This window comes from Protomyctophum bolini, assembly GCF_963924005.1.
Source record: "Protomyctophum bolini genome assembly, chromosome: 16".
Taxonomy (NCBI): Eukaryota; Metazoa; Chordata; class Actinopteri; order Myctophiformes; family Myctophidae; genus Protomyctophum; species Protomyctophum bolini.
The window spans coordinates 1,676,985-1,693,746 of NC_137877.1; the positions used below are offsets into that span (position 1 = coordinate 1,676,985).

A 16,762-nucleotide genomic window follows, 5' to 3' on the forward strand; every position below is an offset into this window, starting at 1 on the left:
TCCCAGCTCTTTTAAGAAGTTTATCACACATTTCCATATTTTAATCAACCCACGGAACATCATTTGTCGGCTGTATGAGGAGTTTTTTCTCCCTGAGGTTTGATAACGTTGCTAATATTCCAAACTGGAAATGTACAGTATTTTCTGTCATACTTACTAAAAAGTGCCGGAGAGATGAGATGGACATGAGACAATATTATTGGCACGCAACATCAGATATATTGATATGATAATAATATGCCTAATATCTCCGGGCAGGCACGCCACGCACGCCATGCTATAGGCGGGCCGGGCCGGGCCAGGCGGGCGCCAGGTCTGTTCCATTTGGGACCGTTCCAAAGTTATGCAACTGTTCGTTTCACGAGGAGTGTGTTGGAGCGAGACCCGGGTTATCTAAGTGGTCTGCATTAACCCATTCTGAACGGGAACCCATTGTGGTGTTGGCATCATGTCGTGCTTTTAGCTATTGAAAAAAATAGCAGATCTACAAGCTCGTAGCGCGCCACCGAGTGGCGCGCTACGAGCTTGTAGATCTGCTATTTTTTTGAAGAATCGTGAAAAGTGACATGAAAGTGTTTGAGAACGACTGACATTATAGAAAAACATCGCTTTTTTTTTCTCAAGAAAACAGTCAATGGATTTAGAAAGACATTTTGCAGAATCTGTTCCCAGGTCGAAATGGGTTAAATTAGGGAGAGGCATGAAAGCACGGCGAGCCTCTGTAGGGCCCCCCCTTCCTCCTGGGGGCCCCGCGAGGGTCTCCGGCCTGCTGTTCTCTGGGCTGGTCTGTTATTTTTATAGGACGGCAGGAAGAGAAGAGAGGGAGGGGGGTGGGCTTGCATAACGCCCGCAAAAACCATCGCTCCCGCCACCGTTCACACACGCCATGACCCCCCCCCCACACACACACACGCCATGACGACCCCCCCCCCACACACACACACACACACACCATGACGACCCCCCCCCCCCCAACACAACAGGAAGCTCTGTTTTAGGGTCGCAGAGCGTTGTTGCATAACGTGGAAGTGGCAGATTAGAAACAAACAGATTGCTATCAGTCTCTCTCTCTCTCTCTCTGACATGTACAGTACAGTGTAACGTATAGTCTCTCTCTCTCTCTCTCTCTCTCTCTGACATGTACAGTACAGTGTAACGTATAGTCTCTCTCTCTCTCTCTCTCTCTGACATGTACAGTACAGTGTAACGTATAGTCTCTCTCTCTCTCTCTCTCTCTCTCTGACATGTACAGTACAGTGTAACGTATAGTCTCTCTCTCTCTCTCTCTCTCTGACATGTACAGTACAGTGTAACGTATAGTCTCTCTCTCTCTCTCTCTCTCTCTCTGACATGTACAGTACAGTGTAACGTATAGTCTCTCTCTCTCTCTCTCTCTCTCTCTGACATGTACAGTACAGTGTAACGTATAGTCTCTCTCTCTCTCTCTCTCTCTCTCTGACATGTACAGTACAGTGTAACGTATAGTCTCTCTCTCTCTCTCTCTCTCTCTGACATGTACAGTACAGTGTAACGTATAGTCTCTCTCTCTCTCTCTCTCTCTGACATGTACAGTACAGTGTAACGTATAGTCTCTCTCTCTCTCTCTCTCTCTGACATGTACAGTACAGTGTAACGTATAGTCTCTCTCTCTCTCTCTCTCTCTCTCTCTGACATGTACAGTACAGTGTAACGTATAGTCTCTCTCTCTCTCTCTCTCTCTCTCTGACATGTACAGTACAGTGTAACGTATAGTCTCTCTCTCTCTCTCTCTCTCTCTCTGACATGTACAGTACAGTGTAACGTATAGTCTCTCTCTCTCTCTCTCTCTCTCTGACATGTACAGTACAGTGTAACGTATAGTCTCTCTCTCTCTCTCTCTCTCTCTGACATGTACAGTACAGTGTAACGTATAGTCTCTCTCTCTCTCTCTCTCTCTCTGACATGTACAGTACAGTGTAACGTATAGTCTCTCTCTCTCTCTCTCTCTCTGACATGTACAGTACAGTGTAACGTATATAGCTCAGAATCTACTGTATTGTTGTGACGTTTTGCAGGTTTTACAAGTGGGTGAAATTAGTTTTGTTTGTGTGTAGTTCCCGTCGTGTTTGGGTTTCTCTTATCTTAAAATAGACTCTCCTCCGCCTGATGGAGGGGAAAGGAACTGGTCTCTATACTGCCTCCCCCTGGCCAGCCGGGGCGCCTGATGGAGGGGAAAGGAACTGGTTGGAATAACGTGTTCCTTCCACGCGCTACGTCCAACCAGGGAAACTCCCCCCTGTCAGGTGTAAAGGAGCAACTTGGACACTCAGGCATGAAGGAAGCATGAGTTCAAGTCCGTTGCTCTCCCCTTGTCCCCCATATATGGGGACTAGGTTGGTCTCCCCTTGTCCCCCATATATGGGGACTAGGTTGGTCTCCCCTTGTCCCCCATATATGGGGACTAGGTTGGTCTCCCCTTGTCCCCCATATATGGGGACTAGGTTGGTGGAGGGTGTGTAGAGCCCAGGATCACATTAGATGATTGACACAGGGTTGAAAAATGGGTTACAAAATCGTGGGATAAAATAAAAAAAATAAAATAGCCTCTCCCCCCCCTCTCCTCTCTCCAGGGTTACCGTAAGGCGGTGGGCCAGCTGAGTCAGGGTCTCATGCGGCGGCTGACGGTCCTCGGCCAATATGAGGAGGCGCTGGTGAAGATCAGCGCGGCGGCCGCAGAGCGCCGCGCCTCCATGAAGGCCAAGCCCCGCCCCCACCACCAGGGGGCGACGGCGTCCTCGTCCTCCTCCTCCTCCGCTGGACACAGAGACCTGCTGTCCGTCTGCAACGACCCGTTCACCGTGGCCCAGCAGCTCACACACATAGAACTGGTGAGAAGTTCTTTATTTTTTTGGGCCCGTTTTCGGCCTTTCGGCTGCCGTATGCTAAAGGCCTATTCATAGTCTGGATTTTCGGTGGTGAGGTGACCACACCGCTCCGGTGGTGAGGTGACCACACCGCTCCGGTGGTGAGGTGACCGCCGCTCCGGTGGTGAGGTGACCACCGCTCCGGTGGTGAGGTGACCACCACCGCTCCCAGAGCTCCTATTTTGAAGCACTTCCGGCACTGATAGTGTTGGTGTCCTCGTCTTTCCCCTCCAGGAGAGACTCAGCTACATCGTACCGTATATATATTAACCCCGCGGTGTCCTCGTCTTTTCCCCTCCAGGAGAGACTCAGCTACATCGTACCGTATATATATTAACCCCGCGGTGTCCTCGTCTTTTCCCCTCCAGGAGAGACTCAGCTACATCGTACCGTATATATATTAACCCCGCGGTGTCCTCGTCTTTTCCCCTCCAGGAGAGGACTCAGCTACATCGTACCGTATATATATTAACCCCGCGGTGTCCTCGTCTTTTCCCCTCCAGGAGAGACTCAGCTACATCGTACCGTATATATATTAACCCCGCGGTGTCCTCGTCTTTTCCCTCCAGGAGAGACTCAGCTACATCGTACCGTATATATATTAACCCCGCGGTGTCCTCGTCTTTTCCCCTCCAGGAGAGACTCAGCTACATCGTACCGTATATATATTAACCCCGCGGTGTCCTCGTCTTTTCCCCTCCAGGAGAGACTCAGCTACATCGTACCGTATATATATTAACCCCTCGGTGTCCTCGTCTTTTCCCCTTCAGGAGAGACTCAGCTACATCGTACCGTATATATATTAACCCCGCGGTGTCCTCGTCTTTTCCCCCTCCAGAGAGACTCAGCTACATCGTACCGTATATATATTAACCCCGCGGTGTCCTGGTCTTTTCCCCTCCAGGAGAGACTCAGCTACATCGTACCGTATATATATTAACCCTGCGGTGTCCTGGTCTTTTCCCCCCAGGAGAGACTCAGCTACATCGTACCGTATATATATTAACCCTGCGGTGTCCTCGTCTTTTCCCCTCCAGGAGAGACTCAGCTACATCGTACCGTATATATATTAACCCCGCGGTGTCCTCGTCTTTTCCCCTCCAGGAGAGACTCAGCTACATCGGTCCAGAGGAGTTCGTCCAGGCCTTCGTCCAGAAGGACCCGCTGGACAACGACAAGGTACTAACGTCAGCAGGGTCGTGCACGCGTACTGTACAGACATCAAAGTCGTACGAATTGTCACACACAGTTTACTATGTACCAAGATCACTGGATGCAGGTGTATGTAGTGCAGGAATATACACACAATGATTAGTCTTGGGAGTCTAGGTGGTTGTCTATAGCTCTCTGTCGTGGCCTTTCTTAGCAAACAAATAAAGCCACTGTTTTGTCGCGGTGGTGTTGCAGTCTATTGTTTGATAACACTCGCTCGCGTCTCTTCTTGTATTATATACTCAATCACTCACGGAGATCCGAAAGTTGTAGTTCATCACAAACATATCTATTTCTCCGTCACAAATAAACGTATACTTTGAGCATATCTAATAAAACATAAAGAGTCTGTGAGCGCGGTCAACAAACTGTGAGCTTCCCCGTCTATGTCACATTCTCTCCCAGCAGGGAGTCACCTGTCTGTCATCAGGTGCCTAGCACCTACAAATCATAAATAGAAAATGGCTCTAACACTCTCTCTGCACACAAACCAAACCAAAGCGATGTTTTTCTGGTCACACCAGACTGGACCATATATGGGGCTTTAAGGCTAGTCGTGTGACGCCGTCGTCTGGTCAGGCTGCCCTCAGACCTGACGTCTAGTCTCAGAGGGTGGGGGGGGGGGGGGGGGGGGGGGGGGGAGGGAGGGGAGGAGGGGGAGGATGGCCCACATTTCCTCTCCAGACAGTTCTGGGCCAGCAGCTATAGACTCTGTGGGTCAACATAAGGACCACTGTTTTATAGGAGACAGTCCATCCATCCCAGACACACACACACACACACGCACGCACACACACACACACACACACAGACACGTACGTCGAGGAGCCATTTCCTCTGCATCAGGCCTCATCTCCTAGCAACCAGTTGAGCAGGTGTGTGTGTGTGTGTGTGTGTGTGTGCGCTGCTGCTCAGCAACTAGGTTTGTTATTTTATTTTATTGTGAAGCAGGGGGGGATGGGGGGGGGGCTTGTCTTTTGTGTGCCTCGGGCCACTTTGCTTCCCCCCCATCATTACATCCACCACAATCCAAAGGCGCGCGTGTGTGTGTGTGTGTGCGTGCGTGCGTGCATGCATGCATGCGTGCGTGTGTGTGTGTGTGTGTGTGTGTTTGTGAGAGACAGACATGGGGGGGTGGGGTTAAGAGGTGAGCACATGGCGCGAACACTGCTTGTATGGGGGAGAGAGACATAGAGAGACAGAGAGAGACAGAGACAGAGAGAGAGAGTGGCGTAAGGCCGCAGGAATGCGAGGAATTGGAACGAACACAAAGGACGAGACGAGCGGCCGTCGTTCACTGTGTGAGGTGAATTGTATCCCCCCCCCCGCCCCCGCGTGAAGCCAGCGGCGGCTTTTATTGAGTCGCATCATGAGCTAGCCGCTAACCGCCGGCCGTGTGCTTTGTTCTGTCCTGGTGACGGCCAGCCGCCGCGAGAGTGAAATGCATTCCATTCCATTCCAAGCTGTCGGCCTCAGTAAGCTGAACCCGACCTCCATCCACCGGTGATTTGTGTTCCACCACACGGTGGTCCCCAAAGTGGGGGGTCCGTCGTGGACCTCCAGTCACGTCTAAAGAGAGCAAAAAGTCTATTATACATTGTGGGTTAACCCATGTTGACCTGAGATCAGATTCTAAAAATGACTGTTTAAAGGGGGTGTCAGTGATTTCAGTCAAAAACCCTTAGGTTTCGTTTTTGCCTTGGGACACAAGCTTTCATCCAATCAGGATAGAGAACAAAAAGGAAACCCTAAGGTTTTTTGACCCCCAGGGGTTAACTGGAGACAGGGAGGAACTCCTTATATGGTCAGCACACTCTATAGTAGAGAGGATTATCACAACAAAACAAAAAAATAAGTGATATTTGAATTAAGTGAAATCACTGACTCTACCTTTAAGAAAAAGCTATGTTTCTATGTCAGTCGTGCTTCGATTTTTCAAAAATAGCAGATCTACAAGCTCATAGCGCGCCACCAGCTTGTAGATCTGCTATTTATACATTGTGGGTTAACCCATGTTGACCTGAGATCAGATTCTAAAAATAACTGCTTGAAAATGACAGTTTTCTGAAAAAGCTATGTTTCTATATGTCAGTCGTGCTATGGTTTTTCAAAAAATAGCAGACCTACAAGCTCGTAGCGCGCCACTCGGTTTACACAGCTTCGTTAAAATAAGGTTATTCATTCACAAACGACGTCATGCAGTTACAAATGAAGAAAGTGGATTTCACTGACATTCTGTGTTTAGTAATCTGTTACTTTTGACCATTGTTATATATTTATTATTTTATTTTATATATATATTATTTATATTATATTTAAATTTTACGCCCGTGGTTCCCAAACCCTTTCATGTCAAATGGACCCCCAAATTGACCCTAATTAGACCGCGGACCCCCATTTGAAAATGTATGCCAGGACCCCCACCCATAAGAGAAGATGTTTACGGCTCTAGCAGAGATTCTCAACCCGTTTAATTTCAAGGACCCCCCATTTAATGGCATTTATATCTCTGGGACCCCCAATTTATATTGTATAATCAGCTGGAACTCCCTCAGCGACCCCCCGGACCCCACTTTGGGAACCACTGCGTTACGCACGGGTGTTTGTTGTTCATTGTACAGACAGCACTATAATTGCATTGAATGTCATAGCACCTCATAGTACATATGTACAGCATAGTATAGTATAGATGTATAGTTTCATTATATAGATATTCCACTGTTACTTTCTTAGCTTACGCATGTTTCATGATAAATGCTTTTTATGTGATGTATTCATTCCCATGCTCCTTTTTTGTTCTTGCTTAACGTAAGTCGCTCTGGATTAAGAGCGTCTGCTAAATGCCTAAATTGTAAATTGCGGTGTTTGTATTTAACGTCAAGGCGTGGTTCTTTTCCAGAGTTGCTTCAGCGACCACAAGAAGGCCAGCAACCTGGACGCGTACGTGGACTGGTTCAACAGGCTGAGCTTCCTGGTGGCGACGGAGATCTGCGTGGTGAGACAAACCCTGTCCAGTATATCCTTTAAAAACAATAGCAAAAGTACAACCAGATAGGACTTTTCTGTATGGATGTATTTACATCAATGAGATGAGATGCGGACGGGAGCTGGTGCCACTTGGATTCGGACGTAACGCAGCACTACAAAATGACCCGGACGTAACGTAGGACTACAAAAATGACCCGGACGTAACGTAGCACTACAAAATGACCCGGACGTAACTAGGACTACAAAATGACACCGACGTAACTAGGACTACAAAAAATGACCCGGACGTAACTAGGACTACAAAATGACACCGACGTAACTAGGACTACAAAAAATGACCCGGACGTAACTAGGACTACAAAATGACACCGACGTAACTAGGACTACAAAAAATGACCCGGACGTAACATAGGACTACAAAAATGACCCGGACGTAACGTAGCACTACAAAATGACACCGACGTAACTAGGACTACAAAAAATGACCCGGACGTAACGTAGCACTACAAAATGACACCGACGTAACTAGGACTACAAAATGACCCGGACGTAACGTAGCACTACAAAATGACACCGACGTAACTAGGACTACAAAATGACCCGGACGTAACGTAGCACTACAAAATGACCCGGACGTAACATAGGACTACAAAATGACCCGGACGTAACGTAGCACTACAAAATGACCCGGACGTAACGTAGGACTACAAAATGACCCGGACGTAACTAGGACTACAAAATGACCCGGACGTAACTAGGGCTACAAAATGACCCGGACGTAACGTAGGACTACAAAAATGACGTCTGACTTAAATACTGAATAGTAGAGAAGTAAGCAGATGTAGTCCAGGCGCTTTTCCAGCAGCTGGCAAAAAGCCAATCTATACAGGCTCATAATGACACGTTGTTACGGTGTGTGTGACATAGTTTAGACTTTAGAGCCACAGGTAAACCGTAACGACGTCTTCATTTTACACACTGTGGTCACGATCAATATGAAGGACGCCTCATTAAATGATTCCCCCCCCCCCCCCCCCCCCCCCGACAGCCCGTGAAGAAGAAGCACCGAGCCCGAGTCATGGAGTTCTACATCGACGTGGCCCGCGAGTGCTTCAACATCGGGAACTTCAACTCCCTCATGGCCATCATCTGTAAGTGTTGTTTAACCCATTCTGACCCGAGATCAGATTCATACGAGGTTTCCACCGGACACACACTGGTCTGATGATTAACCCATTCTGACCTGAGATCAGATTCTATAAAAAATGTCAGTCGTTCTTTTTTTCGTTCGATTTTTCAAAAATAGCAGACCTACAAGCTCGTAGCGCGCCACTCGGTGGCGCGCTACGAGCTTGTAGATCTGCTATTTTTCAATAGCTAAAGCATAACATGATGCTATAACACCAAAATGGGTTCCGTTCAGAATGGGTTAAGACGAAAAAATGTTCGTCGACTACCTTTTTCCACTGACGAACACTAAAGGGAAACTAAATAAAGACTAAGCTATGATGACTAAAACTATAAGACTTAAATATACTGACAATTTCGTCAACAAATATAGTGGACAAGATAAAGACCCGAGTCATTTTACACACTTGGTTGCATGCTGAAAATAGCCGATCTTCTACAAGCTGATTGTAGATCAGATATTTCCAGCATATCTTAAAGTGGCCAGGGGGGAAGAGTGCATCTGGTCAGGCTTATCACTGGGGAGGGGGAGGAGGGGGGAGGGGGGAGGGGAGGGGTAGGGGGGAGGGGACAAACAAGGACTCATCCAGGCCTGGGCAGATGGTCATCTGTGGCCGGAGAGAGAGAGAGAGAGAGAGAGAGAGAGAGAGTTGGAGGGAGGAGGGGGAGGTTGGGGGGAGGGGAGAGAGGGGTGGGGAGGGGAGAGAGGGGAGGGGGTGGGAGGGGAGGGGGGGGGGGGGTGAATGACTGTATCGGAGTGCCAGCTGTCCCTTTCCTTTCTGTGCCCGGCGTTGTTGTCCCCAGGGGCGAGGGAGAGAGAGAGAGAGAGAGACACACACACACACACACACACACGTACGCACACGCACACACACACACGCACGCACACACACACACATCTATACAAAAACTGTATATAGATCAAAAATAGTAGATACATAATAAAACATTGATATGATGTTTTGTTTTCTCGTTTTTGTGTTTTGTTTGTTGTCTTGTTCCTGTTAACTGTATTGTCCCGTCTGTCTTTGTCTTTGTTTTATGTTATGTTTGTTTGTTTTTGATTTGTTTTCTTGTTTGTTTCTTCCCCCTTCTGTTGTTATAAGCTTAGGCTTCAGCCGACACCTTTTTTGGTCGGTGTTTCTTTTGCAAAAAAAAAGAAGCAGGCTCTGTATTGATTTGTTATAATGACCAAAATAAATAAACTCTACTCGCTACTCTACTCTAGACACACACACACACACACACACACATGCGCACACACACACGCATACGCAGGCAAAGAGGAGGGGGACAGGCCCCCACTCTGGGGGTAGCAGCAGCGCTGTGGGAAGACGATGGCATCATATTAGTGTTGCTGATTATAGAGTTGGACCGAAAATGCAGACGACGGGAAAACAGCCTCCTGTCCCTGTGTGTCCCCATTACGCCTGACCTCCCGGTGTCTGCTCCCCCACTCGCCCCTTAACCCCTTCTGACCTGAGATCAGATTATAAACATGTCTTATATACGTACATCCTGACAGTTTTCCATTCTGACCTGAGATCAGATTCTATAAAATGTTCTTCTACATCCTGACAGTTTTCCATTCTGACTGGGGTCAGATTATAAACATGTCTTCTATACATCCTGACAGTTTTCCATTCTGACCTGAGATCAGATTCTATAAACATGTCTTCTACATCCTGACAGTTCTCTGAAAAAGCTTATGTTTCTATGTCAGTCGTTTTTTGATTTTTCAAAAAATAGCAGACCTACAAGCTCGTAGCGCGCTACCGAGTGCCGCGCTACGAGCTTGTAGATCTGCTATTTTTCAATAGCTTAAAGCATAACATAATGCGGGAACACCAAAAAGGGGTTCCCGCCCAGAATGGGTTAATAAGATGTCCCTGTGTCGACCTGACGGGTCAGGTAACGAGTTGTTGTGGGAACGGAAGCACCGGGCGGGACGTCCCACATTAACCCCCCTTTTGGTGTTTTTAAGCATTATGTTGTACTTTAGCTGTTGAAAAATAGCAGATCTACAAGCTCGTGTATAGATCTGCTATTGACTTTTTTAACCCATTCTGAACGGGAACCCATTTTGGTGTTAGCGTCATGTTATGCTGTAGCTATTTAAAAATAGCAGATCTACAAGCTCATAGCGCGCCACCGAGTGGCGCGCTACGAGCTTGTAGGTCTGCTATTTTTGAAAAATCAAAGAACGACTGACATTTTTAGAATCTGATCTCAGGTCAGAATGGGTTCATCAGACCAGTGTGTGTGTGTGTCCAGTGGAAACCTCGTATGAATCTGATCTCAGGTCAGAATGGGTTTATTTATTGACCCCACTGGGGAAATGCAGGCGGGAGGGGGGGTGAATCTGGCTTGATGAGACTCAATTAATGCCATGTTCAAGTGTGTCAATTTAAAGTTCCTGGGAAGAAAAAAAAAAGCGACGCAAGGCTAATGAATTAGTTTTGTACGGAACCGTTTCAATAACGAGGCAGTTCAATTCAAACGCATCCAGATGTCATAATAAACACCTTAATGAAATTAAGGACATCTGAATTAAGGACATCTTTTGGGTGATGGGATGAACATGAGTCTAACGTCTGTCTGCTTTGCAGCCGGGGATGAACATGAGTCTAACGTCTGTCTGCTTTGCAGCCGGGGTTGAACATGAGTCTAACGTCTGTCTGCTTTGCAGCCGGGATGAACATGAGTCTAACGTCTGTCTGCTTTGCAGCCGGGATGAACATGAGTCTAACGTCTGTCTGCTTTGCAGCCGGGATGAACATGAGTCTAACGTCTGTCTGCTTTGCAGCCGGGATGAACATGAGTCTAACGTCTGTCTGCTTTGCAGCCGGGATGAACATGAGTCTAACGTCTGTCTGCTTTGCAGCCGGGGTTGAACATGAGTCTAACGTCTGTCTGCTTTGCAGCCGGGGTTGAACATGAGTCTAACGTCTGTCTGCTTTGCAGCCGGGATGAACATGAGTCTAACGTCTGTCTGCTTTGCAGCCGGGGTTGAACATGAGTCTAACGTCTGTCTGCTTTGCAGCCGGGATGAACATGAGTCTAACGTCTGTCTGCTTTGCAGCCGGGATGAACATGAGTCTAACGTCTGTCTGCTTTGCAGCCGGGATGAACATGAATCTAACGTCTGTCTGCTTTGCAGCCGGGGTTGAACATGAGTCTAACGTCTGTCTGCTTTGCAGCCGGGATGAACATGAGTCTAACGTCTGTCTGCTTTGCAGCCGGGATGAACATGAGTCTAACGTCTGTCTGCTTTGCAGCCGGGATGAACATGAGTCTAACGTCTGTCTGCTTTGCAGCCGGGATGAACATGAGTCTAACGTCTGTCTGCTTTGCAGCCGGGATGAACATGAGTCTAACGTCTGTCTGCTTTGCAGCCGGGATGAACATGAGTCTAACGTCTGTCTGCTTAATTCGCTCCCTTTGCAGCCGGGATGAACATGAGTCCGGTGTCTCGACTGAAGAAGACTTGGGCCAAGGTCAAGACTGCCAAGTTCGACATCCTGGAGGTGAGAACCTGCGTGCGGTTTGATTGATGATTCAAAGGGTGTGTTAGGGACGGTTTGATGGGGGTTCAAAGGGTGTGTTTAGGGACGTGTAAATAAATGTGTCAAAAGTGAAAATCAATTTGAATAATTCAACTTAACGATTCATCGATTAATTGTTTGGTCAGTCAGTCAGTCAGTCAGTCAGTCAGTCATGCAGCTACACAGACGCATCCCAGGCACACTTTGGTATAGGCCTATAGCCCTGTCCTGTTTGGATGGCAATATTGCCTTTACAACAGATTTTCATTAAAATAAAAAACGAGGGAAAAAATATATATATTTATATATATATCGATTATCGATAATCGATTTTGGGTCCTATTAACGATAATCGATGAATCAGACCCATCCCTAGTGTGTGTTTGATTGATTTATTGATTAACAGTTTGCAGAATTACAGAATACATTTCAAGCACAACTTGATATAAAGACTGTTTAACTGTGAGTGGACGACACCATAATAGAGCATTACACTCTACAGGGTCCACCATGTTCAATTCATCATGACATTTAGAGACGACGTACACCACCCCCCCCCCCCCCCCCCCCCTTCCCTTCTTCTTCAGGTCTGAGTGACGAAAATGTCCTCCTTCTTCTTCTCCTCTTGTTGTTTCTGCAGCACCAGATGGATCCTTCCAGCAACTTCTACAACTACAGGACGTCGCTGAGGGGCGCCACACAGCGCTCACTGACGGCCAATAGCAGCAGAGAGAAGGTGAGGATAGTTCGGGAACTATATCCCATTGAGATAGAATGAGCATTTCCTCATTCCGTCCATTCAAGGAAGCTCTGAGAAGGAAGTGAAGTGGTCACGTGACCGGGCTGCGTGACCATGACACAACAGAGAGAGAGAGAGAGAGACAGTGCTGACAGACTGTTGCCTGCTAATGAGAGAGAGAGAGAGAGAGAGGAGGGGATGGGAGAGAGAGAGAGAGGGGAGTTGCACCACTCGGTTCACACAGGTGTGATTTTTATCTGAGCTCTGTCTTTTCTTGTGCAGTGGAGACGGTTTGTTCTCCAGACTCGGTTTGATTGATTGATTGAAATATTTATTAACAGTTTGCAGAATTACAGTACAGTATTTCAAGCACAAACTCTATACAAAGACTGTTAACTGTGAGTGGACGACCCAATTAAGCATTACACTTGTTTACACTTGAGGGAGAGGGGGAGGGAGGGGGTTTGTGGGAGTTGCATAAGGACCAGACAGGAGGATGTTGTTGTTGGCCTGCTAGAGGTCTGCAGATATGTAGCGTCTCCTCGGGAATACTTTAACCCATTCTGACCTGAGATCAGATTCTATAAAATGTCTTCTACATCCTGACAGTTTTCCATTCTGACCTGAGATCAGATTCTAAAAAAAAAGTCTTCTACATCCTGACAGTTTTCCATTCTGACCTGAGATCAGATTCTAAAAAAAAGTCTTCTACATCCTGACAGTTTTCCATTCTGACCTGAGATCAGATTCTAAAAAATGTCTTCTTCATCCTGACAGTTTTCCATTCTGACCTGAGATCAGATTCTATAAAAATGTCTTCTACATCCTGACAGTTTTCCATTCTGACCTGAGATCAGATTCTAAAAAATGTCTTCTTCATCCTGACAGTTTTCCATTCTGACCTGAGATCAGATTCTAAAAAATGTCTTCTTCATCCTGACAGTTTTCCATTCTGGCCTGAGATCAGATTCTAAAAAATGTCTTCTTCATCCTGACAGTTTTCCATTCTGGCCTGAGATCAGATTCTAAAAAATGTCTTCTATAGTCAGTCGCTCTTCGACTTTTCAAAAATAGCAGACCTACAAGCTCGTAGCGCGCCACCGAGTGGCGCGCTACGAGCTTGTAGGTCTGCTGTTTTTAAATAGCTAAAGCATAACATAATGCTAACACCAAAAGGGGTTCCCGCCCAGAATGGGTTAACCCATTTACTATTAAAAAACTAAATTAAAACTTTTAAAATATTTCAAATAGCCGATCTACAAGTTCACAATGTCTCGATGTAGATCGGGCTTGTTGAACTATTTAAAAATGTTTTTCAAAATAGTAAAAAAGAAATACGTTTAGTGGCGCAAGATGGAGCCCCTTATGTCTGTAAGTCCCACCAAAACTAGGCTTTTTAAGCTATAGTGTCCAAGACTCTTGTTCCCATTACGGTACGGTACGGTACGGTAACAGAACGGGATGTTCTCAGCTGCTCCTGACGGGATGGAGGAGGGGGAGGAGGAGGAGGAGGAGGAGGAGGGGGAGAACGTTCTGGATAATGAACGGAACATTCCGGACATTCTGTAGCCCGGCGGCGGGCCGGGCCGGGCCCTCTCCGTCTGACCCTCACACACTGACCTGACCCGCCCGGGCTACTGGGGGACAGAGTTGGAGGGTTGTGTGTGTGTGTGTGTGTGTGTGTGTGTGCGTGTGTGTGTTTGTGTGTGTGTGTGCATGTGTGTGTGTGACTGACTGTGTGACTGACTGTGATTGTGTGTGTGTGTGTGTGTGTGTGCGCGTGTGACTGCGTGTCGCGATGCGACGCATTGTGATCTTGTAGTTCTGCCATTTTCAAAAGATTATAAGTTTAAACATTTGAAAACTTTTGAAAATAACTGGGACATTCCGAAACAATGAGTACTTTTACTTTTGGTGCTTTATTTAAGTACATTTTGACGCCAATACTTTTACTCAAGTAAATGACTTTTACTTGTAACGTAAAGTACCTCTGCGTCAAAGTACTTCTACCGGCTTGCAGCATGTATACTTTTGCTTAAGTAAAACATCTGAGTACTCTTTCAAGTTTCCACCGCTGGTCGCTGCCTTGCTGTTGGCTGAATGTGTAATGAAATGTAATGAAATGTAATGTGATGTAATGTAATGTAATGTAATGTAATCTCCTTTCAATGAAACCAACCCGTCTGTCTCTCTCTGTCTCCTTTCAATGAAACCAACCCGTCTGTCTCTCTCTCTCTGTCTCCTTTCAATTAAACCAACCCGTCTGTCTCTCTCTCTGTCTCCTTTCAATGAAACCAACCCGTCTGTCTCTCTGTCTCCTTTCAATGAAACCAACCCGTCTGTCTCTCTCTGTCTCCTTTCAATGAAACCAACCCGTCTGTCTCTCTCTGTCTCCTTTCAATGAAACCAACCCGTCTGTCTCTCTCTGTCTCCTTTCAATGAAACCAACCCGTCTGTCTCTCTCTGTCTCCTTTCAATGAAACCAACCCGTCTGTCTCTCTCTCTCTGTCTCCTTTCAATGAAACCAACCCGTCTGTCTCTCTCTCTCTGTCTCCTTTCAATGAAACCAACCCGTCTGTCTCTCTGTCTCCTTTCAATGAAACCAACCCGTCTGTCTCTCTGTCTCCTTTCAATGAAACCAACCCGTCTGTCTCTCTCTCTCTGTCTCCTTTCAATGAAACCAACCCGTCTGTCTCTCTGTCTCCTTTCAATGAAACCAACCCGTCTGTCTCTCTGTCTCCTTTCAATGAAACCAACCCGTCTGTCTCTCTGTCTCCTTTCAATGAAACCAACCCGTCTGTCTCTCTGTCTCCCAGATCGTCGTCCCGTTCTTCAGCCTCCTGATCAAAGACCTCTACTTCCTCAACGAGGGATGCACCAGCCGGCTGCAGAGTGGACAGGTCAACTTTGAGGTGAGGACTAGGGCTGCAGAGTGGACAGGTCAACTTTGAGGTGAGCACTAGGCTGCAGAGTGGACAGGTCAACTTTGAGGTGAGCACTAGGGCTGCAGAGTGGACAGGTCAACTTTGAGGTGAGCACTAGGGCTACAGAGTGGACAGGTCACCTTTGAGGTGAGCACTAGGCTGCAGAGTGGACAGGTCACCTTTGAGGTGAGCACTAGGGCTGCAGAGTGGACAGGTCACCTTTGAGGTGGGCACTAGGGCTACAGAGTGGACAGGTCAACTTTGAGGTGAGCACTAGGGCTGCAGAGTGGACAGGTCAACTTTGAGGTGAGCACTAGGCTGCAGAGTGGACAGGTCACCTTTGAGGTGAGGACCACTGCAGAGTGGACAGGTCAACTTTGAGGTGAGCACTAGGCTGCAGAGTGGACAGGTCACCTTTGAGGTGAGGACCACTGCAGAGTGGACAGGTCAACTTTGAGGTGAGCACTAGGGCTGCAGAGTGGACAGGTCACCTTTGAGGTGAGGACCACTGCAGAGTGGACAGGTCAACTTTGAGGTGAGCACTAGGGCTGCAGAGTGGACAGGTCAACTTTGAGGTGAGCACTAGGGCTACAGAGTGGACAGGTCAACTTTGAGGTGAGCACTAGGGCTGCAGAGTGGACAGGTCACCTTTGAGCTCGTAGCGCGCCACCGAGTGGCGCGCTACGAGCTTGTAGGTCTGCTATTTTTTGAAAATGGCTAAAGCACGACATGATGCTATAACGCCAAAATGGGTTCCCGCCCCAAAATGGGTTAAGCTGAATACCTAATTCAATACTAATAATATATGGAGTATGCACAGACAAAATTGTCATTTCCCAAATTGTTTCCGTTCATCGATTCAGTAGTTCCTTTTTATTGCATTTCTTAACCACTTAAACCCCATGCGTTGTTCAGTGGAGTTCCTCAGGGCTCTTTCTTTACCAGTGACCTTTTTCCGGGTTTTTATTTTTATTTATTTTCACTCTCCGCAATAAATATCTTGGGCGGAAAAATAGCCCGTCCAAAAAGCTCACAACAAGCCCTTTTTGTTGTGTCCTCTGACTGCTTGAGAGCAGTGTTGTTTTCGTCGACTAAAACTAAGACGTAAAATGTTCGTCGACTACCTATTTTCACTGACAAAAACGAATGGAAACTAAATGAAAACTAAGCTACGATGACTAAAACTATTAAGACTAAATATACTGACGATTTCTTTGACAAATAAAAACTAGACTAAGATGTTAGGAAGGGACTATAGTGGAC

At 47.0% G+C, this 16,762-nt stretch overlaps 1 protein-coding gene across 1 annotated transcript in view; it reads left to right on the forward strand.

Moving 5' to 3' along the window:
- Nucleotides 1-16,762, forward strand: part of rasgef1ba (RasGEF domain family, member 1Ba) — a gene marked incomplete at its 5' end in the record, with an annotated part of 36,964 nt that overhangs the window by 8,993 nt on the left and 11,209 nt on the right. Inside the window, 7 exons of the mRNA XM_080785224.1 lie at nucleotides 2,610-2,867; nucleotides 4,008-4,082; nucleotides 7,015-7,110; nucleotides 8,152-8,254; nucleotides 11,739-11,818; nucleotides 12,477-12,572; nucleotides 15,392-15,487. Coding sequence (XP_080641350.1) covers nucleotides 2,610-2,867; nucleotides 4,008-4,082; nucleotides 7,015-7,110; nucleotides 8,152-8,254; nucleotides 11,739-11,818; nucleotides 12,477-12,572; nucleotides 15,392-15,487 — 804 coding nt within the window. The remainder of the gene's footprint in view (nucleotides 1-2,609; nucleotides 2,868-4,007; nucleotides 4,083-7,014; nucleotides 7,111-8,151; nucleotides 8,255-11,738; nucleotides 11,819-12,476; nucleotides 12,573-15,391; nucleotides 15,488-16,762) is intronic.